General features: G+C 35.3%; 3 protein-coding genes across 5 annotated transcripts; 2 read left to right on the forward strand and 1 right to left on the reverse strand.

Annotated features, from left to right (window-relative positions):
- Window positions 1-31: 31 nt before the first annotated feature.
- Window positions 32-12,865, forward strand: LOC144845898 (phenazine biosynthesis-like domain-containing protein). 2 transcript variants are annotated; one of them, XM_078703402.1, is made up of 9 exons: window positions 32-165; window positions 827-926; window positions 1,606-1,704; window positions 2,345-2,454; window positions 8,870-8,899; window positions 9,366-9,457; window positions 10,040-10,233; window positions 10,330-10,392; window positions 10,826-12,865. In XM_078703402.1, the coding sequence occupies exons 1-9, from the start codon at window positions 49-51 to the stop codon at window positions 10,942-10,944; spliced, it is 924 nt and encodes a 307-aa protein (XP_078559528.1). In that variant the 5' UTR covers window positions 32-48; the 3' UTR covers window positions 10,945-12,865. The 2 variants fall into 2 exon arrangements, with proteins under 2 accessions (XP_078559528.1, XP_078559529.1); XM_078703403.1 differs by lacking the exon at window positions 9,366-9,457 and adding an exon at window positions 9,196-9,284 and having other exon boundaries at window positions 10,826-12,861.
- A 2,005-nt stretch (window positions 12,866-14,870) lies between these two features.
- LOC144845602 (uncharacterized) lies at window positions 14,871-15,807 on the forward strand. The gene has a single exon (XM_078703032.1). The coding sequence runs from the start codon at window positions 15,109-15,111 to the stop codon at window positions 15,697-15,699; it is 591 nt and encodes a 196-aa protein (XP_078559158.1). The 5' UTR covers window positions 14,871-15,108; the 3' UTR covers window positions 15,700-15,807.
- Window positions 15,808-16,381: 574 nt separating this feature from the next.
- On the reverse strand, window positions 16,382-24,722 carry LOC144845521 (arylsulfatase J-like). 2 transcript variants are annotated; one of them, XM_078702911.1, is made up of 9 exons: window positions 24,578-24,720; window positions 24,315-24,469; window positions 23,374-23,560; window positions 20,560-20,732; window positions 20,289-20,438; window positions 19,197-19,257; window positions 18,823-19,093; window positions 17,538-17,698; window positions 16,385-17,041 (listed from the first exon to the last, which is right to left on the reverse strand). In XM_078702911.1, exons 1-9 carry the CDS (start codon window positions 24,582-24,584, stop codon window positions 16,755-16,757), a joined length of 1,452 nt encoding a protein of 483 aa, XP_078559037.1. In that variant the 5' UTR covers window positions 24,585-24,720; the 3' UTR covers window positions 16,385-16,754. The 2 variants fall into 2 exon arrangements, with proteins under 2 accessions (XP_078559036.1, XP_078559037.1); XM_078702910.1 differs by having other exon boundaries at window positions 16,382-17,041; window positions 24,315-24,722.
- Window positions 24,723-25,562: the final 840 nt, after the last annotated feature.

The raw sequence follows: 25,562 nt of genomic DNA on the forward strand, positions 1-25,562 counted from the left end.
AAGGGAATTCCCCCTAACTGGCTGATAGAGGTAGTCTCGTCGTCGATTATGATGGCAGTGGTTTCAACAAACGCCAATATTTCTCTTCCAATATTTTTAGTTGATGCCTTCGCAGCAAAACAGTTTCAAGGAAATCCTGCAGCAGTATGCTTGTTACAAAATGAGGTAAGTCTTTATTAGGATCAACTTTGTATTCGGCCATTATGAAGGCCCGTATTTTAGCTAGGCCTACTTACTATTGAATTAAAAGGCTAGGCTGGGGCCTAACTAGGCCTAGCTAGCCCTGCCCAGCCCTATTATAGTGGCATTGGGCCTCTACTTCCAGCGTTTACGATTATTCGGTCGCGTTTAATTTTTGTTGCGATAAATCATACATAATCGTACTATGCTTTTGATGGATCCCTTTTGATGATATCGGTCGCGTTTTATTGCTGTCGGGCCATTTTGTATGGATCATGGAGTGCATTTTCGGCATTTATATTTTAATTAATATTATTTGAAGCCAGCAATAGCATAGATTATTTATTTTACCGGGTCTGTACTGTGTGGTTATTTTTTTGGTCGATTTTTGGTCAATTTTAATTAGGTCTAGGCGTAATATATTAATTCTTTTTACAAATTTTATTTGACAGGTCTTTCTAAATAAGAATTAAGATGTGTGATTTTCAAATTTGTAAACATCGTTTATAATTATAATATTATCAGGCATATTATGTTAACTTTATTTAAATGTAATTAATATATTTATTAATTTAGGATATCATATACAGTAATCGATCATATCAAATAACATTATTTGTTTTTAATTATTAACTTTAAACACTAGATTTTGAGTGATGTTCAAATGCTTCAGATTGCACAAGAAATGAAACAATCAGAAACAGCATTTGTATCTCCCGTTAATCAAACTGATAATTTTCAAACAGGTTTGACTGAATTTTTATTAGAGCTATGTTTTCCGTCTTACAGAACAATAGATTACATCATTTGTTAAAGATGCATTGTCCCTTGAAACACAAAAAATGAAAAAAAAAATATTCTAAATTTAAATTGGCCATATCAAAGTAATATTAAAGGTATTCACTTTAAGTCGAAAATTTGAGCCAAAAACAACAAGTTTACGTAATTAACAGGTAAATTAATTTGATTACATTTCGTCTGGAAAAACAGCACAAGTATGCATTATACATGATGCTAATTAGGATTGTTTACAACTCGTCGCGGTTGAGAAGGTGTTTTCACACAGATCGCGAGGAAGTTTTATGATTATGCATACAGAGTAGCCAAAACAAGCGCGTTGCATTATGAGATATGTTTTGATCGAAAACTTTGACTGGAAGTCAAAAAAATGTCTGTATTTCGGTTAAAAATTTTTTTTTTTACTAATTTTTGGTGAAAGTTAATAACTATTATGATACTTCAAAATGACCCACTTTTTTCGAAATTAGTCAAAGGGACAATACATCTTTAAATAATATGGAAAATTATATAAGGAATGAACTGGTGCTTCCATTCCGTGAAACAGAAAAATGTGTTGATGTAGCTTTTACTTTAATATATAAATTCAGGGACAATTATTGAACTAATTTAACAAATTGATCTCAGGTTCTAATTTCAATCTACGATGGTTTACACCTACCAATGAAGTAAATCTATGTGGACATGCTACTATGGCAACGTCAGCAGTAATATTTGAGAAGAAATGTAAGTACTTTTACATAAAGAACATAATTATTATCAAAACAGATCGCAAGAAGCCACTCTTGATGAGTACTTTTATGTTATTTGTTTTTTACCTAACAATCATACTATACTGTTTGGTTTAAAAACCTTCTGACTCAACTGCCAAATAAAGTATAAAGCTCTTTACATTGCAGTATGATTCTATAATTTGTTATGCCCTTCCACCCACCCCCCCCCCCCCCTCCCCATACTATACCCATCTTATAAATATTTATCCAGAAATAATTCATGGCAGCAGAAACAGGACAAATTTTAAGGTTTACTGTAATGCCGATTGTGGGTCAGAACGGCATTTATTTGTTTGATTGACAGTTGTAGTGTAGTGTCTTGAAAATATGACTACCTTATCACATTGCATTTTGGGTAATTTTAAGGTAGAAATGCTGCCAGTCTATTTTTTAAATAACTGGTTTATTTTGCGATATGCAGGAAAAACAGGTTCTCGTTTATAGAATACATCACTATCCGTCTGCCTTACAATTTCATTATAAGTAGCTTACATTACCTACAGTATTATTTTAAAACAGTGTTATGTCCTATGTTGTCACAAATTTAAGATTTATTGTTTTATATTTATTATTATTGTTTTTTTATTTTACAGGTAACGTTAATGAACAGTTAACCTTCCACACCAGAAGTGGCCAACTGATGGTAAAAACATGTCATGAGGATTTAGTAATGAACTTTCCCATGTACCCAACAGTTCCACAGGTTTGTTGTGCTAATTAATTATCTTCTTTTTAATTAATGATATCCTCTGGTGTTAAAGATGTATTGTCCCCCAAAATCATGAAAAATAAAGATTTTTAAAATCGGACTTTGAATAGGCCATTTTGCAGTTTTAATGAAGTTGTTCACTTCCATAAGAAAAAAAACGCGGGAAAAAAATTATTTCACCTATAAAAAGACAAAATTACCCAAAAACTCATTGTCTTCCAGACAATTTGACCATTTTTTGCTTTAAATAACATTTTTCTCAGGTAAATAAATTTTTTTCAGACCCAATTTTTTGTGAGAGTGAATAACTATTATGTGACATTAAAATAACATATTCAACAAAAAAATTAAAAAAAATATTTTTTTAGGGGGACAATATATCTATAATTGGCGCTGAGCTGTGTGCTATAGCTGCCTTTACATTGCTCCTGGAAATTTTAATTAATTTCCACTTTTTTGACCATATTTTTATTGATTCAATGTAATTGTTTCAACATTGAATCCAGAAGATGACTTATTTTCCTCAATATTTCACTTCTGCTTCTCATTTTAGTGTTTTTAGTAGTGATTTTTGTAGGCTTCAAACTGGTGGAGTACAGCCTACTTGTTCTGAATGGTTCACTGTTGGTAAGCCCTTTTGGCCCCCTCAACCTGATGTAAACATTAGGCCTAGCCCTGTGCTATGGGGATCCAGTCAAGTCGCCCCATCGCAAAGTCGCCTCATACAAAGTCGCCCAATACAAAGTCGCCCCATCGCAAAGTCGCCCCAAAACAAAGTCGCCCCGGCACAGTCGCCCCATCGCAAAGTCGCCCCATTACAAAGTCGCCCCAACGCAAAGTCGCCCCAACGCAAAGTCGCCCCATCGCAAGGTCGCCCCATCGCAAAGTCGCCCACGGTTTTATTTCGGTATGATTATGAAGCGCCGCCGCTAGTGTAGTACGCTGTAGTCGGTTGCGTTTGATATCGATTGCGTTGTTACTTTGGTCGCGCTAAATGTCGTATACATTATAATGTTTATCCTACTTATATACATAATTTGTGTTTTAATTTTTATTTTACAGGTTTTAATGGAGTGATGTGCTTTTTAAAAATCATTAAAGAAATATAGTCCCTTGTTTGAAAGTTCTAAAAAGATTATCCCTGATTTATAGTTTAAAATGTTAATTTAATATGATTTGAAAATTAGTTACCAGAGCCACAATTACGAATCTTTCTTCAACCTACGCGTGGATACCAGCTCATTTTTAGGATAATATAATAAATGTATAAATGTGTAGTAGGCCTTCGTATAGATTTACAGTAGTTAAAACAATAACAGTGTTGTAAGACAATGAGTGTTATAGGCTACTTATTGATCATTTTGCATTTATTGACAAGTTATGTGTCTTAATTTTATAATGACTTTTCAAAATGAAGAAAAAAAAAAAAAATTTCATCGCCGATATGATTGTTTTACATGCAGGTATTTTAGTAAAATTTAAAACGCTACATTTTGACCATGGAAAAACCATCGTACAGTATCGTGTGCGTGTTTTTTAAAAAGGGGAATCCCCGACGGTCAGCAGAAAGACGTAGCAGCTGTGAGGAAACAGATACCAGAAGGCGCAGCTCCGATTGGTTTCAGAGAATGTTTCAGATGGCGAGTCGCCTTTTATTCAACAGCACAATGATCATTTTACTGAAGAAATTCTTTTCAACCCTTTTGGTTTTAGAACATTCTAATTATCATATGCCTAATAAATATCCTCATATCGGGTGTATATTTAATTTTAAATTAAACAAGACAGTGAAGAGGCACGGAATAATACGTACACGGACGTACGACGAATACACACACGCACGTCATCATTTACGACATATAGTGGTAATATGATGCAATTTTATAATGGATATAATGATGGGATTGCCTTTCCAGGCTTAGAATCAATGTTCATTGTAATACTATGTATATAATAGTAAACTGAATGTTTATAAATAAATTGTTTTACGTAATTTGTTGCATATAAAATAAAAGACACAGACGCAGCCTACGTTTCCTATAAAATATTTTTTCACATTTAAATAATTATAATACTATAATCTTAAACTATGTTTACAAATTGTCATTTTTTTAAGGCACACATCTTTCTCATCATACTGACCTGTAAAATGAGCGACTTTGACGACTTTCACATTTAAATAATTATAATACTATAATCTTAAACTATGTTTACAAATTGTCATTTTTTTAAGGCACACATCTTTCTCATCATACTGACCTGTAAAATAAAAACAAAAATCAATTATTAATATAGGCCTAATAATAATAATAAATATTCATCGACCAAAGTAAAAATAATCTAGATCGTATAACATTATTTTATCGCGACCAAAATTAAACGCGACCGATTTCGAACGCGACTGATATCATCGTAAAACTCCGGCGGGGTTTCCCCATCTTCAGATGGTGCGTTGTAGTGCGACAACGGCGGAGTAATTACGGGGGTTTCCCTCTGGTAAGCTAGCACGTTAGTGCGACCGCGGAGTGATTAGTCGGGGTTTCCTCTCTGATGATGGGGGTGCGTGCCGATCGTGTAACCTGAGACTACATGGCGGGGCTTCCCCTTTTATGCATACACGTTCCGTGTTATTTTGTGTATCATTGCGACATTTTACGCACTTGTAAACTATTTTTTAACGTTTTGGGGCGACTTTGCGATAGGGCGACTTTGTGATGGGGCGACTTTGCGATGGGGCGACTTTGCGTTGGGGCGACTTTGCGATGGGGCGACTTTGCGATGGGGCGACTGTGTCGGGGCGACTTTGTTTTGGGGCGACTTTGCGATGGGGCGACTGTGTAAGGGGCGACTTTGTATGGGGCGACTTTGCGATGGGGCGACTTGACTAGCATCCGTGCTATGCTGGCCTAGGCCTAGCCCCATTAATTCCTTTGGTGTCTATCCATCTCTCTATACTGGGCCTAGCCCTGTATCTACCTTTGACTTGCGTGTGTATAGTAGGGGTACGCTACTACAACTTCGAAATTGTCGTAGACAATGGATTTCCCCCTCTACATATCAGGTGTTGAAAGAATGCGGTATTTTCAGATCATACCGTGGCTGTAGGGCTGGTAAAAGAGTTACTATTCGGAAACCTATACCTGTTCTTTCTACCCAGCATTCTTTACCTAAAGCAGGTCGTGGTGTCAACTTTACCAACTTATGCTACCCCACCACCATCAGCCATCGCCTGCCCAGTCACTCGGGTGCTAAGATTAACTTAGCCACATGGAATGCCAGATCTATTAGGGCCAAGAACAAATCAACTGCGCTCTGTGATTTTATCATTGATAATCATCTTGATATACTGGCTGTTGTGGAGACATGGCTGACGGGTGATAGTAGAGATGATCGCACCATTGCTGATATAAAAACAACACTGCCTAACTACAATGTTGTTCATACCCCTCGGACTCATGGCCGGGGTGGTGGCATTGCAGTCATTGTTCGTGATGGTATTCAGATACATTGTTGCGAGTCTCCTCCTTTCAAATCCATGGAATGCTCAAAGATTACTTTGGCTTCTTTTTCTTCCTCTTTTCAGCTTGTGGTTGTCTATAGGGTTCCTCCAAATGCCAAAAACAAATTAACCTCATCTATGTTCATTAATGAATTTTCTTCTTTACTAGAATCATTAAGTGTGAACTCCTCCAAGTTAGTCATTTTAGGCGATTTTAACTTTCATGTTGATAATTCTAACAACAGGGATGCTGTATTGTTCCTCAACACTCTTGAGACATTCGATTTATATCAGCACATCCATGACCCAACTCACATCGCCAACCATACTTTAGATTTACTTATCTCCCGCAAAGAATCTGACCTGCTTAGCAAAATATCCATCCAACATGGTATGCCTTCGGACCATCATGCCATTAAGTGTCAGGTTAACATTAATCGTCCTGGGCCCAGCATAACACAAGTAGTTTCACGAAATGTCAAAAACATAGACATCGTCAAATTCCAGTCTGATGTTCTTGATTCTCTCTCACAATGTTCCCTGGCCTCTGACATTGATTCTATGGTGAAGGGGTATAATGTGTCGTTACAGAAAATATTAGATTCTCATTCTCCACCTGTGCTTCGCACTCTTGTGCTTCGCCCTCATGCACCCTGGTATACAGGTGAACATCGTTCAATGAAGCAGGAGCGTCGACGTCTGGAGCGCAAGTGGCTGAAATCTGGTCTCATGGTAGACAAACAACTGTACCATAATCAGTGCACTAACTACAATGAACATCTTTATAAGGCCAAGACGGAGTATCACAAAGATGAGGTATTAGGATGCGATCAACGCAAGTTATTCCGTGTTGTTGACAAGTTAACATCTACTGCCATCTCTAGTCCTCTTCCAGCTCATGATGATGCTAAAACTCTTGCAAATCTATTCTCTGACTTTTTTAAGAATAAGATTGAGAGATATTGCAGAACTTTTTCATCAACCTCCCCTCATTATGTTGAATCTCAATCATGTAAAAGTAATTTCAATACCTTTGACCCTGTCTCTGCTGATGATTTACTTAATGTCATTAAGTCAGCCTCCATTACCTCTTGCTCCCTGGATCCGCTTCCTCTTAAATTATTTAAGACTTGTCTTCCTACCCTTCTTCCCTTCTTTACAAAAGTTGTCAACACCTCACTGAGCTCAGGTATCTTTCCATCTTCACTCAAACATGCCTGCATAACACCATTGTTAAAGAAGCCATCTTTGGATGTTGAGGAATTTGCAAGTTACAGACCCATTTCCAATCTTCCATTCCTTGGAAAAATTATTGAGAGGGTTGTGTCCAGTCAGCTGCAATCATATCTGAATAGAAATGGGTTATTTGCCACTAGACAATCCGCCTATCGTCCAAACCATAGTGTAGAATCTGCACTTCTTCTTGTGCATAATGATATTAGCATTGCACTTGACAACCATAATGAGGTTCTTATGGTCCTTTTAGACTTCAGTGCTGCTTTTGACACCATCAACCATAAGCAGTTATTACATCGTCTATCATCACGTTACGGTATCTCTGGAATTGGTCATAATTGGTTTGCATCATATCTAAATGATAGGTCCCAGTCCATTGTCATCAAGGATGTTTTGTCGAACCCGACTCTGCTTACAGTTGGTGTTCCACAAGGGTCTGTGGTTGGTCCTCTTCTGTTTATTTTATTTACCGCCCCACTACTTGACCTTATTGAATCTCACAATGTGAAGTGTATGGCGTACGCTGATGACACTCAGCTTTATGTCACTTTCAACCCTAATCAGCGTAATTCTGCTGTCAGTAAACTTGAATCCTGTATTGCCGAAGTCAGAGCATGGTGTCAATCTAACAACCTGGTTATGAATGATGCTAAAACAGAACTTATTCATTTTTCTTCTCGTTTTAAGCCTGCGTGTTGGACTGCCTCTGTTAAGATTGGTAATTCTTTCATTCAACCATCGTCATCCTGTAGAAACCTTGGAGTTGTCATGGATTCAACGCTTTGTATGTCCAATCAGGTACATAACATCTGCAAAGCTGGGCTTCACGCTATTCGTAAAATTGGAAGCATTCGGAAGTACCTGGATTCAAGATCAACTGAGATTCTTGTTCACGCCTTTGTTACATCAAGGCTAGACTGTTGTAACTCATTACTTTATGGCTTACCAGCAAAGGATATCTCTAAAATTCAGCGAGTCCAGAACACAGCTGCCCGATTGGTCGTTCAAAGCCCCATAAGGCAACATATCACACCTGTGCTGAGACAGCTTCACTGGCTTCCGGTAACACAAAGAATTACATTCAAGATCCTGCTCTTTGTTTTCAAAGCTCTTCATAATTCTTCATCTAAGTTCATTTCTGAACTTATTCAACCTTATGTTCCTAAGCGGTCTCTGAGATCTCGATCTGAGTCTCTTCTTGCCCATATATTTCATCCCTCCACTAAGTTTTATGGAAATCGTTCATTTTCTTCGGCATCCGTTTCTCTATGGAATGCGTTGCCTATTGAAATCCGTCAGGCTACTTCCACCAGTGTCTTCAAATCTCTCCTCAAAACCCACCTTTTTAATTTGTAATTTTTCAAAATTTTCTGTCTTTGTAAAGCGCATTGAGGCTTTCAGCATAATGCGCTATATCAAGTACCAGTTATTATTATTATTATTATAATGACTGAATGAAAATATTAACAATTTATAATTAATTATGATATTAAATAACTACTCCATTGAACCCTTACATGATCAACAGACAAACAAGTGGCAATCGCTTAAAATATAAATCAATTTTTCCCAAAATGGGCTTCCATAGATAAGGTATGGGACGATGGTTTTGCATAAATCATTCTGCATAACATATAATTCATTTCTTATTATTATATTTTTTACATTTTATAGGAGGAATCTACTGTAAAAGAATTAATAAAGGTTTGTTTTTAACAAATAACATATTACATATTACTGTTGCATTAAATACTATATTTGTTCACATTTTTTTTTTTCTTTAATTAAAACAACAAAAAAGAATGTCTTTTGAATCTAGATAAAATTATTTTAAAATTGGAGACTGTTTGATGCCTCAATTAATCTTTTACTTAGTTTTCTCGTTTGAATGAGCTATACAAATACTAATATCACAACTTTTAAGTTGTGATGTTAGTATTTTTTATTTATTTTACTTAAAAGTCCTGCATAAATGACTTTTATCTTTAAAACAACTTCAGATTGTTGTTGATGATTTACTAATAAAAGAGGTTGAATATTCAGAAAAAACTTGCAAACTTTTGATCCGGTTACAGGATTCATACACAAGGTATCCTTAATTAGGTTATTTGTACACTGTACCTCTTTGCTTTTGTTTTCACTGAATTAAATAATGTTTTTTAATTATTAGTTGAGTATTGGTGAGATTATACCACAGGACCTTCAATTTGCAACTTTACAATTTGGAGATCTTGTTATAAGGTTGCCAGATACATTATCAAGGTCAGCTTAATTTGGTTTTCCAAAAAAATATAAATATTGAAGTGGACAGTCATGTTGACACACACTGAACATATGATGTAATGGCGGATGGTACGCAAGTGTATTGACCAGGCCAGACTGTACTGTATAGGCGTAGTTTTGGTAGATTATGCCTAGCCTAGATTCTAAATACCCTGAATGAAGGCTGTGATAGGACCTAACTTGTATTATTAAAATAGTATATTTAAAATAACCACTAAAAAAAGTCATCGCAAGATCATTCTCCGCCATGATTGTGATAACAGCTTTATGACGTTATATGTCTACTTGGTAATATGTCACTGAATACGTTCTCAAATTTAGCAGTCAGCGTTTTAGATCATACAAATGTCGACATAGTAGACATGCAAACTGTTCCAAATATTATGGAAATGCTCTTTTATGTCATAATAATGCAAACATGCTCTTATGTTGGAAAGCATCATGTGTTAATGTTGTTTATTTGTTTGCCATTTCATTCTATATGTAAATGCTCTTCAATATGCAAATAATGTATTAATTGTAATGTAATTATTATCATACAATTTTAATTATTTATAACAGAAATGACCTTGAGAACCTAAAACCTGACACAACCGCCATGATGAAAGCGCAACCTAATGGCCCTGTTAAAGGTGTCATAATTACTTTGAAAGGAAGCCATGAAAATGGTGCTACAGATGACAATGATCAGCAATTTGATTTTATTTCGCGTTACTTTGCACCTTGGAATGGAATACCTGAAGACCCAGTAACTGGTCAGTTTACATTTGCAAGTATACAATTTTATTTAATTATTTACAATTTACATTAACTTTTGATTAATTAATATTGTTTACTATTTATATATTTAGGAGCTGCGCACACAGTACTTGCCAGTTATTGGTCACGTCAACTGAACAAGACCAGTCTTTATGGTATTTGATACATTTAATTATGATTAATGGCATTAAATGGCACTATAGCTCATTTTTTCAAAAGAACACCAACAGAAATAAGCTCCAAATGTCCACCAGTCTGTGACAAACTGCTCAGTTCTCATTGACAAGCCTTCTATCCCTAGGCTAGTTTTTCGGGCCATTATCTGGAATCATTCTATATGGAATAGCGTAAACTTAAACATTAATCTACCATAGCCATTTAAAACCAACAGCCAACTGAAATGTTCTTTAAAATCATGCGAGTGTCAACCATGACTGCAAAGGAGTTGTTTCATTGTAAAAGAGAGGGCAGCCTCGTCACAAATAATTGTATAGTTGTTTATGTAAAAAAAATTGAAATGAAAAGTTTATTATCGTCCAAATTAAAATCACAAATAGTTTTATATTTACTCTTGTTTTTTTCTTACAGCCAGACAATGTTCAGCAAGGGGAGGCAATGTTCGGTTGACTGTCAAAGAAACTCGAGTAGATTTGGCAGGAAAAGCAAGCATTGTTGTTGAAGGCAAAATTAATCTCAACAAATGTTAAAGAGCATCTAATTCGTGGACATACACTGCCACTAAATATCAAAATTATGATAGAAAAACAGATGATCTATCTATCAGTAATGTTACTGTATATACTTTTACGCCTTTTCTCATTGTTTTATTATAGTTGAATTATCTTGAGGTTTTCAAAACCAAAAAATGTGCACTGCCATCTGCTTTGTGTGTCTTATTCGCCAAAAAAAAAGTAGAGCTAATTGCTACAACACTTCTACTACCCAAAATACTGTATTTACAGTTTTCTATATCTGAGTTTACACAGTCACGCACAGTTCAACAGCGCTCAGAGGTAGAGTATTTGATTTAGTGTATCAAATCTGGTATAGTAAGCTCTGTTTGCACTATCAAACTTTATGTAACAGAAAACGTGATGTGTCCATATATGATGGACACGATGACATCATATCACTATCATATTTGAGCACATCACATTTTATTGTCAAACTAGTTTGATGGTGTAGTCAGAGCTTTAGTCTAATTCTCAATGCAAAACAGCAGTGTATTAATGGTGATTAATGTTTATGGTTTCTCTACATTTTCCTGTAGCTTTTTTTCTCCTGTTTAATAAACAACCACTTTTATTAACTTATGTTTTTTATATCAAAATATTTACCAATATTGAATACATTTATATCATGGAGATATATCATGCTTATGGTTTTATAAGGTAGTAAGTATCACTATTCCTTTTTTAATCAATGTATGGAAATATCCATGTAACTAAAGACAAGTTTTGATTGTATGGATTTATGAGTTGTTCTCAATTATAATTTAAGTTTGCTGTGGAGTTTATTTTTAATTTTGATTAAATGCACTCATATGATTAAAAAATAAATAAGTTCTCAAATATAAAGTTCTGATGGTGGATTTATCTATGTGTAGTAGAATATTCACTATACCATTACACTTTATTTATTTATTTTTGTGTGGAAAATGCCAACATAAGATAGTGATTTTGATTTTATTATGTATTATATTTATTTTTCTTCATAAAGAAATGGTATTTTAAAGATAAGATTAATTAAATGGTAAAAATTATGTTAAAAAGTGATTAAAAAGCAGTAATGAACCTCATTATATAGATACCAATTACATCTTAAAAAGTACAAATGTTCTTTTTTTTTAATTTGTTGTTTTTAAAAGCTAGTATTAAAGATGTATTGTCCCCCTGAAAAAATAATTTGTAAAAATTTTTTTGTTGAATATGCCATTTTATTGTTACAAAATAGTTATTCACTTTGACCAAAAATTGGGCCAGAAAAAAAATTATTTGCCTGAAAAAACTGTAATTTAAAGCAAAAAAATAGTCAAATTGGCTGCCAGTTTTTGGTTGAATTTAATCGTTTATATTGTCATTTTATAAGTGAAAACATTATTTTTCGGGGTTTTTTTTCTATGGAAGAGATTGAATCTACAAAATGACCTATTTAAAAGTCAGATTTATTAATCTTCATTTTTCATGTTTTTGGGGGACAATACAACTTTAATTTTAGAAAGATATCAATCTAATCTACTGGACTTACATGACTTGTTTAGTAAACAGCGACGTTTCACGACCTATCCAGGTGGATTAGATTGATATACAGTAGTTTTAAAATATATTACTACTGGTGCAATTATTAGGCAACCATATCTCATAAGTCATTAGCATCTTTTTTATTTCTTAATATCTACATCTTCTTTATGGCGTTGTTGTTTAATAACAAAGGCGATTAGGCTACAAATCCTAATATACGATTTAGATGAAGTTAGCATTACTTGTTTATTGAAATAATAGACATTTGCGTAAGTATCTACGATTGATATTAAAAATAAAACTGAAATGAAAAATTACATTTCTACAATTGATCTTATATTGTCTGCACGCGGCGAATCTCGTGTCAGTTTGTAAAAACACGTGGCAATACGCTGTTCTGCTACATGTTGCGTTAGGTGGTATTGTTTGTAAATGCAGTGAACAGATAGCGATTTACGATACCAGAATAATTACCTCAATTATAGGTTAACTAGCGGATGGGATCCCAGACATTAAAATAAATTGTTTTTCTTATTACATATCAATTCGAGATAAAATATTTCTATAAATACATCAGTGCATGTGGCGCACAGGCGGCGTGAAGAACAACCCGTGTATCTGGGTCCATGATGATTTCCTGCAAATAATACACCTGTAAGCTGTCAAACTATTAGAATCGGAGGGAGGAGGCGGAGTTTAGAATTTCTGCTATGCCTGTTAATGTATAAATTCAAATAACAATATTAAATGTAGTAAATTGAAATTGTAGTAACAATTTTGCTTTTTCTTTAAATGCAAATATTATAGACGATCGTTAAATTTCGACAATAAATTCAAGGTGATTGTTGCTGAATTTTAAAACGTACTTATTTTACCAAGGTCTAAATATAGAAAACGTTGATATATTCATAATATTCATAAGTTCCACTTGTGGACGAATGAAGTTACTATTAACTTATAAACAAAGTCATTTTAACAGATGAAATGAAATTGAAATTCGTATTTACTCGAGTCTATTTTATTTGTATCAACATTGTTTCCCTTTTAACAATGTTTATATCTTTGAAAGACTTCAAATAATGTATTGGACTTTGTGCTTTAAACTAATGTACCGGTATGTGTAGCTTATAATTGTGTATTGTCAAAGGAAATTAAATTAATTCCAATTATGGACCAATAAAGAAGAAGTACGCAGATATTGGATTCAACAAAAAGGAAAAACACAAAAAAGAAATGATAATAAAGATACGACAGAGGCACCTGCAACCAAATATATTAAGCCGTATCAGTGGATATGGAATAAAACATGCATTTTAAAATAACTAATTAACCAAAGGTTCATGGTCGAAGTTAATTTCTACTTAGATCGATTGGTTATAGATGGAATTATAGATTTTGTATATGCTTTGCATCTTGTAAAGCATGATGCAGATCAAACGCATGACAGGGCAACTCCCTGGTTATCTATAGCATCTATATTAATTATTTGAAAAACAAAGCAGCACTGGGGCGACAGGCGATCACCAGTCGTCGACTAAGCCGCGCCGCAAGATACATTAACTCTCATCCAAACTTACTTCAATACTGCAGTGTAATCCAATTGTATTTTGCAAACAAAGCCCGTTGCTTACAAAGTCAATACGCGGATATTTTAGTGCAGAGAGCGGGGCAATGTGATAATTACCAATGTCTAAATATATTATTATAAAATTATATAAAAATATTAATTTAATACATTTAAGAATGATTAAATAGGTCTACTGAGTATGTCTCCACCAACTAGTGCCTGCAATATTTTGTTTGGACAAAGTGGATAAATAAACATTTTTAGTGGATTTAGGCATTAGGTTTTTCTAGAGAGCAATTATATTCTATACCAGAATGATGTCTATAGCCTACTGTGCACCGTATCTTCTTGTAGGCTCCATTGTTCCATACATTTTCGCTCCCGATATGGCCATTAGAGACCATGGTCCATTTTTTCCCGTGAAATATTATGGATAGCCTAGATAGTTCCTAGTTAAATATTTTGTTTTTCTAATGATTTAACCTAATAAAATAATATCTATAATAATAACTCTGATCTAATTTTATCATACCACATATTCACACCTACCTTTTATATCAATACTATATTTATACCATTACATGTTTTGTTTGTGCACAGTTTATTTTAGCTATAATTATATTATGCTACGTGGTCAAAAGTGTGTATGAGCATTGCTTTCTTTTTATGCGGAAAACTAAAATTAATACTTGCATCCAAACAAAGCAAAATAAGGAATGAATTGGGGGTGGGGGTGTCACGGTGGATAGGTGGATTTGATCGAAGGATCATTTCTATATACACACTTTCCGCTGAATTCAACTTGAACATTAACAATAATTATGTTTAGGCTACTCAACGACAGATGTTCTCTATGTTGATTAAAACTACGTTGTGCGCAATAATTACTTCGGTTATCTTGATATAAAAGTGACGTCATCAGAAATTTAGATGCACTAGTGACAGGTAATACTGATTAACATGAAATTAATAATATTGCTCGTTGAGTTCTACATTATAATACGACAGACGGTAGACGATCGCTACAGCGGCAACAGTTGGTAGATGACAACCAGGAAAGCATCATGTTTGACCAAACCAAGTGTTCAGGTACAAATCGACATTCTCAAATAGTTCATATCCTAGAAAAGTGTCTTCGATTTACAACTGACGTTGAGAAAGAACTCGACAAAGTTGATTATTCTAAGATAAATTCCTTATCTGAAGACATGGAAAACGAACTGAGCATAGATTTGAGTGATGGACAAGAAACGGAGAAGTTTACATTTGTAGTCAGACCTAGCGAAGTAATAGATAAACCGTTAACAATTCGACGACGAACTTTGAGTAGATTTGCTAAATCACGAGTTGGTGCAAGAAAAAGTCAAGCTAAGCGAACTGTTAACTTTTCGTCATGTTGCAAAGATTGGTCATGCCAACGTCAGTGTGCACCAACAAGTCCATCTAATAGTCCTGTCCGTCGCCTGGCCGCGAACGCACGAGAGCGTCGTCGAATGGATTGTCTGAACACGGCATTTGACGACCTTCGCGCAGTTTTGCCATCACTTGGAGGGAATCAGAAACTGTCTAAATATGATACATTACATATGGCAATGACGTATATAGACGAGCTGATGAAACTTCTAGAGAGTACTTCTAAGAAAACTATAAACTGAACGTAAGTTGGATCAAAAATCAAAACAATTTTGTTGTTAATCTAATTGTTTTGCTATGAATGGTTGCTACAACAAATGGAGGTATTTTTCTCGCAGAAGTACACAAATTATCAACTATCTGTTTGACACCACATGCAGTATTAAAGGAAACTTTTCAGTTTGAAAAACAATTCCATGTTTTTAGTTACTTACTTAGCTTAGACTTAGTTCCTCCTGTTTTCTCTAAAGAACATTGGGCAGCAACATCTGATCTCCATTTCACGCGGTTTTTAGTTAAAGACGCCTATTTATATTTGACTTACACGGACCTACCTATACTGTGTTTTACTAATGTATTGCATTTTACAATATGAATTCGAAATATGAATATAATATATAGTTATTGTGTTCTGAGATGTACTTTTGAGTTTCTCTTATTACAGAACTACCGCAAACTTTATTTCAACATCGTCGTGCAATCCATCAAACATATTGTGGATAGTTTTAACTTTAACTATATTAAGATACCACCAAGACTGTTTGTTATTGCAATGCAGATTACATAATCAAAGCTATATACACGCCTTCAAGATAATTCCATATTTTGTTCAATTTAATAATACGTTTTTGACATGCTTTTATAGAAATGTGCGCTATAATGGTAATATTTGTTTGTTTTTTTTAAAATTAAATAAATACTTTTCCAAACAATTGACATGTTATTATGTTATGTTCATAAAGATTTGGGGAGACAATGTAATATTATTGCATATATAATAAGTAACATTTCTTATTTCAATAGAAATTAGTTTTAATTCACCATAACACACGAGAATAAAAATGTTGATGTCAATATTAACATAGGGCCTATTTTTGTCTAGATATATTAATAGGCAACAACATATTGTATAATAATTTGTTAAAGTTCATTCTAATGTTGATTTGTGTTCGTGGGAAAGTAATGAAGTTAAAATACAAGATAGTCATTCGTTCATTTGGTCAAAATCAATGGGTAAATAATAATAATAACGATATGAATTCTATTTTAATCCCTATGTATTTGTATATTATTTATTTTATGGTAGTGGTTCCCATGGGTCGAAGACACAATCATTTCCATTCAGGCATGGGTCAGCTTGTTCTGGCTGAGGATCTGGATAAAATACAGGTACTGACTGGTTGTGATAGTTGTAGAGTTTAGTTAATAAGAACTTAACAACCGCAGGATAAGCTTCAGACAGGTCATTCATTTCAAGTGGATCTTTCCTGATATTGTACAGCCAAACAATTTGATCGGAAGGGCTACTTTGCCCATTTATTGTGGTAAGGCCGGAATCGGGAGGTGCTATCCAACCTGTTTGTCCTGTAAAAAAATAAACTAAAGGGGTAATAGAAGGAAAATACATCATTATTTAGACCGACACGATTAGAGGAAACCAAAATGTTTCGTTTCTTTTTCCATCAACACTATTTTTAGACTCTACAGCTCACTATCGGTTGGTCGGATGGCCGGTCGGTAAACACTAACTCAAATTTGAGCACGCGACTGCAGCCGAGCCATGTATATGGCCTTGTTGTATTTATGTGTTCGAAACGGGGGAGAGAGAGTTATGGTGGGGGAGGGGGGGGGTGTCTATAGGCGGGGGAAGAGAGAGAAACTACCTCTGTTATGGAGGAGTGATTTTGATTTGGGGAGTCTAGTAATTAGGTATAAAAATGACCCGAATTATGGGAAGATTTCAGACTACTTTTGATAGAGGTATCAATATGACCGTGGAAGTTTTAAACTAAAGGAGTGTGATTGGGGAGAGGTACCCGCTTTTCTGGGGCGGGTATTTCAGTACCATTGCAAAACTCACCAGTATTTCCAGTCAAAAGCTTCCAGTCTCTGTATCGTATTGCAGCCTCAATACTGACATTAAATAGGCTCATATCGACAATCCAATCTCGACCACCAGAAACTACATTCAATGGATTGATGTTGTGCAAAAGTTCAAGACGACTAGAACAAGTACCGTACCTGTTGATTGAGATTGTCAAAATAAATAATAACACATAAAAGTGGATGTTAAGGAGCCTTTGAATTACGACGGCTACCTCTCCTGGGTTTAGAATTTATATTTATTTATTATAAAATTTGAAGCTTTGTAATAACAATAATAACCCTACTTATTGATCTTGAGCTTGGACCTACTTTGAACATGGAGCTACCCTTTGAACCTGGACCTACTTTGAACATGAGCTACCCTTTGAACCTGGAGCTACCCTTTGAACATGGGGCTGCTAACCGTTGAACCTGGAACTACCGGTACCCTTCGTAACCGTCGTAAAATTTGAAGCTTTGTAACAACAATAATAACCCCCTTATTTCAGCAAAACAATAGAAAATGTAAACCATGAGTTAACCTTTGAACCTGGATCTAGCCTTTGGACCTGAAGCTAACCCCTTTGAGTCTGGATCTACCGGAACCTGGACTTACTTTGAACAGGGAGCTACCCTTTGAACCTGAAGCTACCCGTTGAACCTGGATCTACCCTTTGAACCTGGGGCTAACCGTTGAACATGGAACTACCGGTACCCTTTGAACCTGGACCTACATTTAACATGGAGCTACCCTTTGAACCCGGATCTACCCTTCGAACCTGGAGCTACCCTTTGAACCTGGATCTACCCTTTGAACCAGGAGCTACCCTTTGAACCTGGATCTACCCTTTCAACCTGGATCTACCCTTTGAACCCGGAGCTACCCTTTGAACCTGGATCTACCCTTCGAACCTGGAGCTACTTTTGAACCTGGAGCTACCCTTTGTTTTTTTTATAATGCCAATGACCATAACCACCAGGCTACAACATCATCTACCTTTCGGAACTGGAGCTACCCTTTGAACCTGGAGCTATCATTTGAACCGGATCTACCTTTTGAACCTGGATCGACCATTTAAACCTTGACCTATACCCTTTGAACCTGTATTGATAATTGAACCTGGACCTATACCCTTTGAACCTGGATCTAACCTTTGAATGTTGAGCTACCCTTTGAACTTTGAGCTACCCTTTGAACCCACACACCAGATACCAGTAATATTATGTCATTAAATATTGTCAATTTGGGAATTATGACTGTAATGTTTTAAGAATCATACTTGATAGTATTCCACTGGTTGATTCCATCCAGTGGTTTTGTCCCGTTTGTGTTCCATCCAGCTATACCTTCAACAATGGTGGGAAACCAATCACTAACGTGGATCAGTCCATTGTTAATAGTGCCCTTAACTTTTCCCGAAAGTAATGGACTATGGACAAATCCAACAGCTCGGATACCTCCTTCGAACAGCGAGAACTTGAAACCACGTAATGGCCAGTTATTACCGGAGCCTCCTCGTATAACGTGACTTCCTACAGCGCCACCATTATCTAGAATGATAATATCTATTATTTAAATTATCTATTCTGTTATTTCGAAATCAAACAAAAATGTTGCCAACTTTGGATTAGGCGATAACAACGTAATACTCACCACTAGAAAATATTATGATAGTATCTTCATAGATTCCAGTTTCTTTCAATGCATCTACGACCTAATTAATATTATTAAATCATAATATAATTTTTAAATATCATAATAATCAAAACAATAAATGTGATTTCAAAACACATCATCGTACATACAGATATCTTACCCTCACTTCCGTGAATGTGGGAAGTCTACAGGACCCGACAGGACACCAGCAAACTGACGTACTAAGTGGTTGATATTCTAGGAAGGAAGATTGGAAAGAGGGATACATAGTAACATTACAGATCGAGGGATAATGTTTATTTCCATGTCCTGGATAAGCTGTTAACAGTCTGGCTTAAGGAAAGGAAGATCATCAGACATTAAGATTATCATTGAACAGTACACTCATAGTGATTCTTGACAGGGAATCACTATAGCATCTCATTATTAGACTGATAAAGAACTTATACATCCATTTCTTTCTTAAAGAAAAGAACTGTCAGACAGCAGAACAAAGTAAAAAGATGCTGAATGGGTAAAGAACTGTCAGACAGCATAAAAAAGTAAACAAGATGCTGAATGTGTAAAGAACTGTCAGACAGCAGAAAAAAGTAAACAAGATGCTGAATAGATAAAGAACTGTCAGACAGCAGAACAAAGTAACAAGATGCTGAATGGGTAAAGAACTGTCAAACAGCAGAACAAAGTAACAAGATGCTGAATGGGTAAAAAACTGTCAGACAGCAGAACAAGATGCTGAATGGGTAAAGAACTGTCAGAAAGCAGAACAAAGTAACAAGATGCTGAATGGGTAAAGAACTGTAGAAGGCAGAACCAACTCACAATTATGAGTAGGCCTAATACCGTACTGTAAATGACATTCATCTTGTGTAATTCATCCACTGTATACGGTACGCAACATCGTTTAATTCATTACAGGAAAAAAACAACAAAACAACTTGCGGCAGTTAGTCAGTTTATTACAAGTGTTACAACAGCATAATTATAATATTATTATAAGCCTTAAATTACAAAATGCGACGCTTATTACAAAGAGTCAAATACTAACAGTGTTAATAAGGAATAAGTTTGAGTAACATGTCAACTTACCTTTCCAATGCCTTCATCTAAACAACTCACCATTGCGGCATAAGAAAGTCTGTTTTCATCAGTAAATATACCGCGCAATGGTTCTTTATACTCATCTGGTACTTCGAGTGGAGAATGTGGTGCTTGGTACGACAGGTACAAAAACAAAGGCTGGGAAAAATGAGTATTATGTTATTACATTTTTAAATGAATACTGTAAGTAAATGGCCTGGACTTTTACATTGATGAGAGATAGACATGGGTGGGGTTGGGTAGTAATAGTTGTAGTTACCTTGTCTTCCGTTTTGTTCTTTATTATGTCTATGGCCTCGTCAGTAAAAACGTGAGTAGAGTATGTACCATTGTACTCAAATGCAGGTAAGTAGTTTCGATGGAAGTCGTAGCCGTCAAGCAGTGGTGGTATGGATCTGTGACTATAGTGAGTGCCAACACCAAGATACAACCCTATACAGAACATACGTTTTGTTTGATTACAGTAAGTTATGGAGTGTTCAACAGAAGTGTGTCACGTTATTTAAAAGATATTTTTAAATATCTTTTAAATATTAAAATATTTAAAAAATAATTGTCATTTTTACAATCAATTAATTAATCGCTATCATCACCATGGTAATTATTATATTTACAGGGCCGTAGCCAGGATCTGTCAAGGGGGGCTTCGGACACTAAGTATTTGGGACACTAAACCGCCCCCCCCCCCCCCACTCCCCCCCCCCCCCCACCCCTGAGGGGGGAGAATTTTGTTAAATGACACCCCTAGATGGCCGGAAATGGTTCTCTCGCACATAACATTCATGATAAATGGCACCTCTAATTGGTCGGAAAAGACACTCATGCAACATGCTACCAATAAGCAAAACGATCGTATTCGTACTTTTTTTCTCCTCCTCACACACGTGGACTATTTAATCGCCGATTGTTATGATCATTCACTCAGTATTTTGTTTTCAAGTTCAATATGAACTTTGTGTGAGAAGGCAAATTCAATGCTTATTATAGCTCTACCTATATTTATTAACAGTAATTTGTTGAGGAAATTAAATATTAATCAATGTAAATAGATGATATTGATACAGATGCTATAATGTAAACTACAGTACATGGTACCATAGATATTATAGTGTAATATATTAATATATTACTAGTGTAATATATTAATATTCACTATAATCCTCTATGATGATAATACACGTACTATATACTTCATAGCCACACATTTTTTATGTCCGTCGGAAGGCTATACCGTAAATCTTCTAATAGTAACCCACACTCTAATAGTAACCCTCCTTCTAATAGTAACCCACCTTATAAGTCAATCTATAATAATAATCCACTACTCTAATAGTAACCCACATGGGGTTAATATTAGAGTCACAAAAACTATTGACAAAATTACATTATGAATTGAAGACTGGTCGTTTATGATGCAGCCGTATTTTGAAAATAAGGAGATAATGCATATTGATCTCGGGAGTGGGGAGGATTGAGTGTTTTTGAGTTTATAAAATGAAGTTAGAGTTCAAACAAATTTGTTTATTCGTACTGTTTTATTATTTTGCTATGATTTGCTGACCGGAATAGTTGAGGTGGGTTACTATTTTCAGGTGCCTAATTTAAGATGAGTAATAGTAACCCACTACTCTAATAGTAATCCCCCTTCTAATAGTTACCCACCCTTAAAAAACAATCAAAGAATAATAACCCAGGGTTACAATTAGAAGATTTACGGAATAGGCCTACTTTATGCATGCTGCTGCATGCCGTGATCTAAACAATAGGTACGCGTTTGTCTGGCGGTGTCCTTTGTACGAATCGTTCGTGCACCAGCTCACTGTATCAGTACGATACACGCGTCAATATTATGTTACATCCAGGGATTTCAAGGTTCAGACCTGCGGCGTTTGCTTTCGTATTGTACGCGGCGTACAACTCCATAGGTCTGAACCAGGATCGGCAATTCATTTGCAACTCTTGGAAATTTACAGACACGTATCGCTCGACGTACGCTCATACAGCGAAAAATGTATCGAGTTATTCAAGAACGAGTTTACGAATTTTTCAATTTACGAATAACCTTTTGTACTGTGTGGGGAACGTATTTGAAGGATTCAGAGATGAGGGTGAGGTATTGGGCATGTCGGGGATGAGGGTTCGCAGTCGGTTGGGGGGGGGGGGGGTGGGTCGCTGTAAAGGAGGGGGGGGGGGGGGGGTTCGCCCGAACCATAAAAACCCCCCTGGCTACGGGCCTGATTTATATCCGGTAATGTGCATATCCATATTTTATTTCTCAGATTCGGATACATTTTATTACACAATTTGCACTTCGCAAAGCAGAGGTACGGTAATCATGCGAACTAGATCGTCAGTTTTACAGATCCTATTCTGCAAACTACGATGCCGCTGTAATCCAATGGACGTCAATCGAGCGGACATAATATTGTTTATTCTTTCGGTGGGTAACTACAATTATTATAATATAATAATATTATATAATAATACAATAATAATAAAAATTATATTTATTTGGAACAACACTATTTTAACAGTGGTACACATGCGTAGATGGTGCGTCCATACAAATACAAAACATACAAAATGTAATACAAAAACAATAGAAAATAAAAACTGAAACTAAAACATTTGTCATATTTGATTATGAACTAAAAACATAAAATTTGACTCAAAGCTATTACAAAACTTATTTTTAAACTAAAACTACACTAATACAACTACTAATTTTGCAACATCAATGGAAAAGAAAACACACTTTTTTAAAATAAAACAGTTCAAAGTTGTGATATAATTTTATTTCTTAGTACAATCAGGGAGTTGTTTCCTGGTACAATCTTGTTGAGCGTGTTAAATGGCCGAGCGATTAAACCATGGAGCTATAAAATTAATTTATAGCTCCATGATTAAACCTTAGGCGTTTTACCGTACTTATATCGGCATGGGTTCGAGGCCGATTCTTACACTTACTTTTTATCATGTGATCCACAATTGTCCAATTAAAAGACAGGTAGGAGGTATGTTATAATAGCAGTTAATTATAAGGTGCGGTATTACTATGCAAATCAATATTTACCCAAGAAAGAATCGAAACCTCTGTTATTTGGAAGGCATGCCTCGTCATAGTAACCTAGATGCCATTTTCCTACCAAGTGAGTAGAATAGCCAGCTTCTTTCAGCTTCTGAGCTAAAGTTATTTCGTCAGTTGGTAAGCAAGATGGTATCGAATCTGTGAAAACGCCATGCTGTAATCCTGTACGAATCTAAATAAAGAAAACCAAACGTTATTCTAAAATATCGTTTGTCTGTCTTAATGCGTCGATGAAAAAATAATGAAACACCACCAAAAAAGGAATAAACTTGCTCCATCTGACCCGTGGGTTAATCCATGATCTTACTGTAGTATCGAATACTTATTCGCAGGTTCATTTGTTTGTCTGTTTCGGTTAGGACATTATTAATACTATTTCAGGTAAAATCTATAACCCACACTGGCATGCTTTGGCAGGTTGATATTCACGTTTATGAATAACTATCTTCGTGTGACTGGTACTGCACTGCAGAATCAAGTAATTCTGAATGTTGGTCATAAAATGGCCAAGATTGCACAAGATAACACATAACCTGGCTTTTAAAGCCAGATTTTTAAATCATCTGAACACGTGCAGTAGTTGTAGGCCTACTAATCTTACCTGATTTTGATTTGATTTATTTCGGCATCGGTACATAAAAGATCATAGACATACAATTAAAAAGAGCATATATAAAAAACCATGAGACATAAGACCGAATAAAACAAGAAGGATGCCAAGGATAACTCATAAAAGTCTTCTACGGACTTGTTTCCAATGAGGTCCTTTGAAAGAATGTAACAGTAAAAAAAAGGAACCGTACAAACTGGAACCAGAACAGGGAGAACAGCAAAAAAAGACATACAATGAAACATGGCCTAATTATTAATAAAAATACAAACTATAAGACTATCAAAATTAGATGTAGCGCTTATTAAATAGTTACCTGATATCGACCGGTCATCAGCTGACTTCTGGTGGGCGAACATCTTGTTTGAACGTAATAATTTTCTAACTTCACACCTTCAGCAGCCAATTTATCCATTACAGGGGTATCGAACAGCGCCCCGTGGTATCCGACATCCCGATACCCTTGGTCATCTGTCAAAATGAATATTACGTTAGGTTGTTTATAGCCTACAACAGCAGAGAATTGAAAGCTAAGGAAAACAAGAATCGGGTAAAGTACGTTACACGCCATTTTCTCACTAGACATTTACTTCTTTGTGCAGATCGTAAACAATTGGGGTTTGGTTGTCCTGTAATTTGTATGAATAGGGCTTATCTATTTAATCCGTATCACGCTGCTGCTCTAGCCCGTTACGTCACAAGAGTTGACGCAATCAGATATAAAGCTGCAGCAGGTTTAGTACTGAGAGAGTGACATAAATGCGAAAATTGATCATATACACCACTATAATGTATAGGTCCAGCTGAAAAAAAAAACGTCTGGGAAAAGAGTCTATGAGTGCTCACGGTTGAACGATTTTGTATTCTTGACCTTTGATTGGTTGACGCCAATCAACAGATTGTGGAAGAAGTAGTCACGTTGTCTCTAGAGGGTATTCAGTTGCATGCATAAAGTTCACCTGAACAAAATCAAGGTCATCAGCCAATTGAAGTTGAACAAAATAAGGAAATACCGCTTTCAGACTTTGTTGTAGTTAATAGAATAAAATAGAAATCAGCTGTAACACAGTCACTTGTTTCAAATGCACGATTATCTGTAATGGATATAAATAACTAAGAGAAAAGAAACGTTTAATTATAACTCAAAAACCATTGCCTGACAGACAATTTAAGTATTTTTTGCTTTAAATTACATTTCAGGTAAAATAACTATTATGTGACAATAAAATGACACATTCAAAAACAAATTTGAATAAAAAATATTTTTCAGGGGGACAATATATCTTTAAAACTGTTACGTCAATAAGCGAGCAGCGTTTTTTGTAAGAAATATTTCTTGTTTAATGAAGTGCAATGATCGATAAAAACGTAAACTCAAATAACAGTTTCCTTATTCCTTTTCATAAAGTTGTTTAAATTAAAATGTATCTAAAAGAAGAAACATATTATATCTGTAGTTGTTTCATGAAATGTTAATGTAGGTATCAATCTTTTAAACATAAATCTAACTAAATCTTCTAACGCGCCTCTTGAGCCAAAAACCTATCAGCTTAGGCATCTTTTT

This window comes from Antedon bifida, chromosome 6 (assembly GCF_963402885.1).
Source record: "Antedon bifida chromosome 6, ecAntBifi1.1, whole genome shotgun sequence".
In the NCBI taxonomy this organism is placed as follows: Eukaryota; Metazoa; Echinodermata; class Crinoidea; order Comatulida; family Antedonidae; genus Antedon; species Antedon bifida.

What these genes read in the sequence shown, in the direction of transcription:
- LOC144845521 (XM_078702910.1), bottom strand. Translation starts at nt 24,584, where the DNA reads ATGTCTAGTGAGAAAATGGCGTGTAACGTACTTTACCCGATTCTTGTT. An exon ending in TAGATGAAGGCATTGGAAAG is followed by an intron (nt 19,258 to 20,288) that starts GTAAGTTGACAT and finishes AATATTAATTAG; the next exon opens with GTCGTAGATGCATTGAAAGA. An exon ending in AACCAGTGGAATACTATCAA is followed by an intron (nt 17,699 to 18,822) that starts GTATGATTCTTA and finishes CTCAATCAACAG; the next exon opens with GTACGGTACTTGTTCTAGTC.
- LOC144845898 (XM_078703402.1), top strand. Translation starts at nt 49, where the DNA reads ATGATGGCAGTGGTTTCAACAAACGCCAATATTTCTCTTCCAATATTT. An exon ending in AGTAATATTTGAGAAGAAAT is followed by an intron (nt 1,705 to 2,344) that starts GTAAGTACTTTT and finishes TTTATTTTACAG; the next exon opens with GTAACGTTAATGAACAGTTA. An exon ending in CTGTAAAAGAATTAATAAAG is followed by an intron (nt 8,900 to 9,365) that starts GTTTGTTTTTAA and finishes TTTAATTATTAG; the next exon opens with TTGAGTATTGGTGAGATTAT.
- LOC144845602 (XM_078703032.1), top strand. Translation starts at nt 15,109, where the DNA reads ATGTTTGACCAAACCAAGTGTTCAGGTACAAATCGACATTCTCAAATA.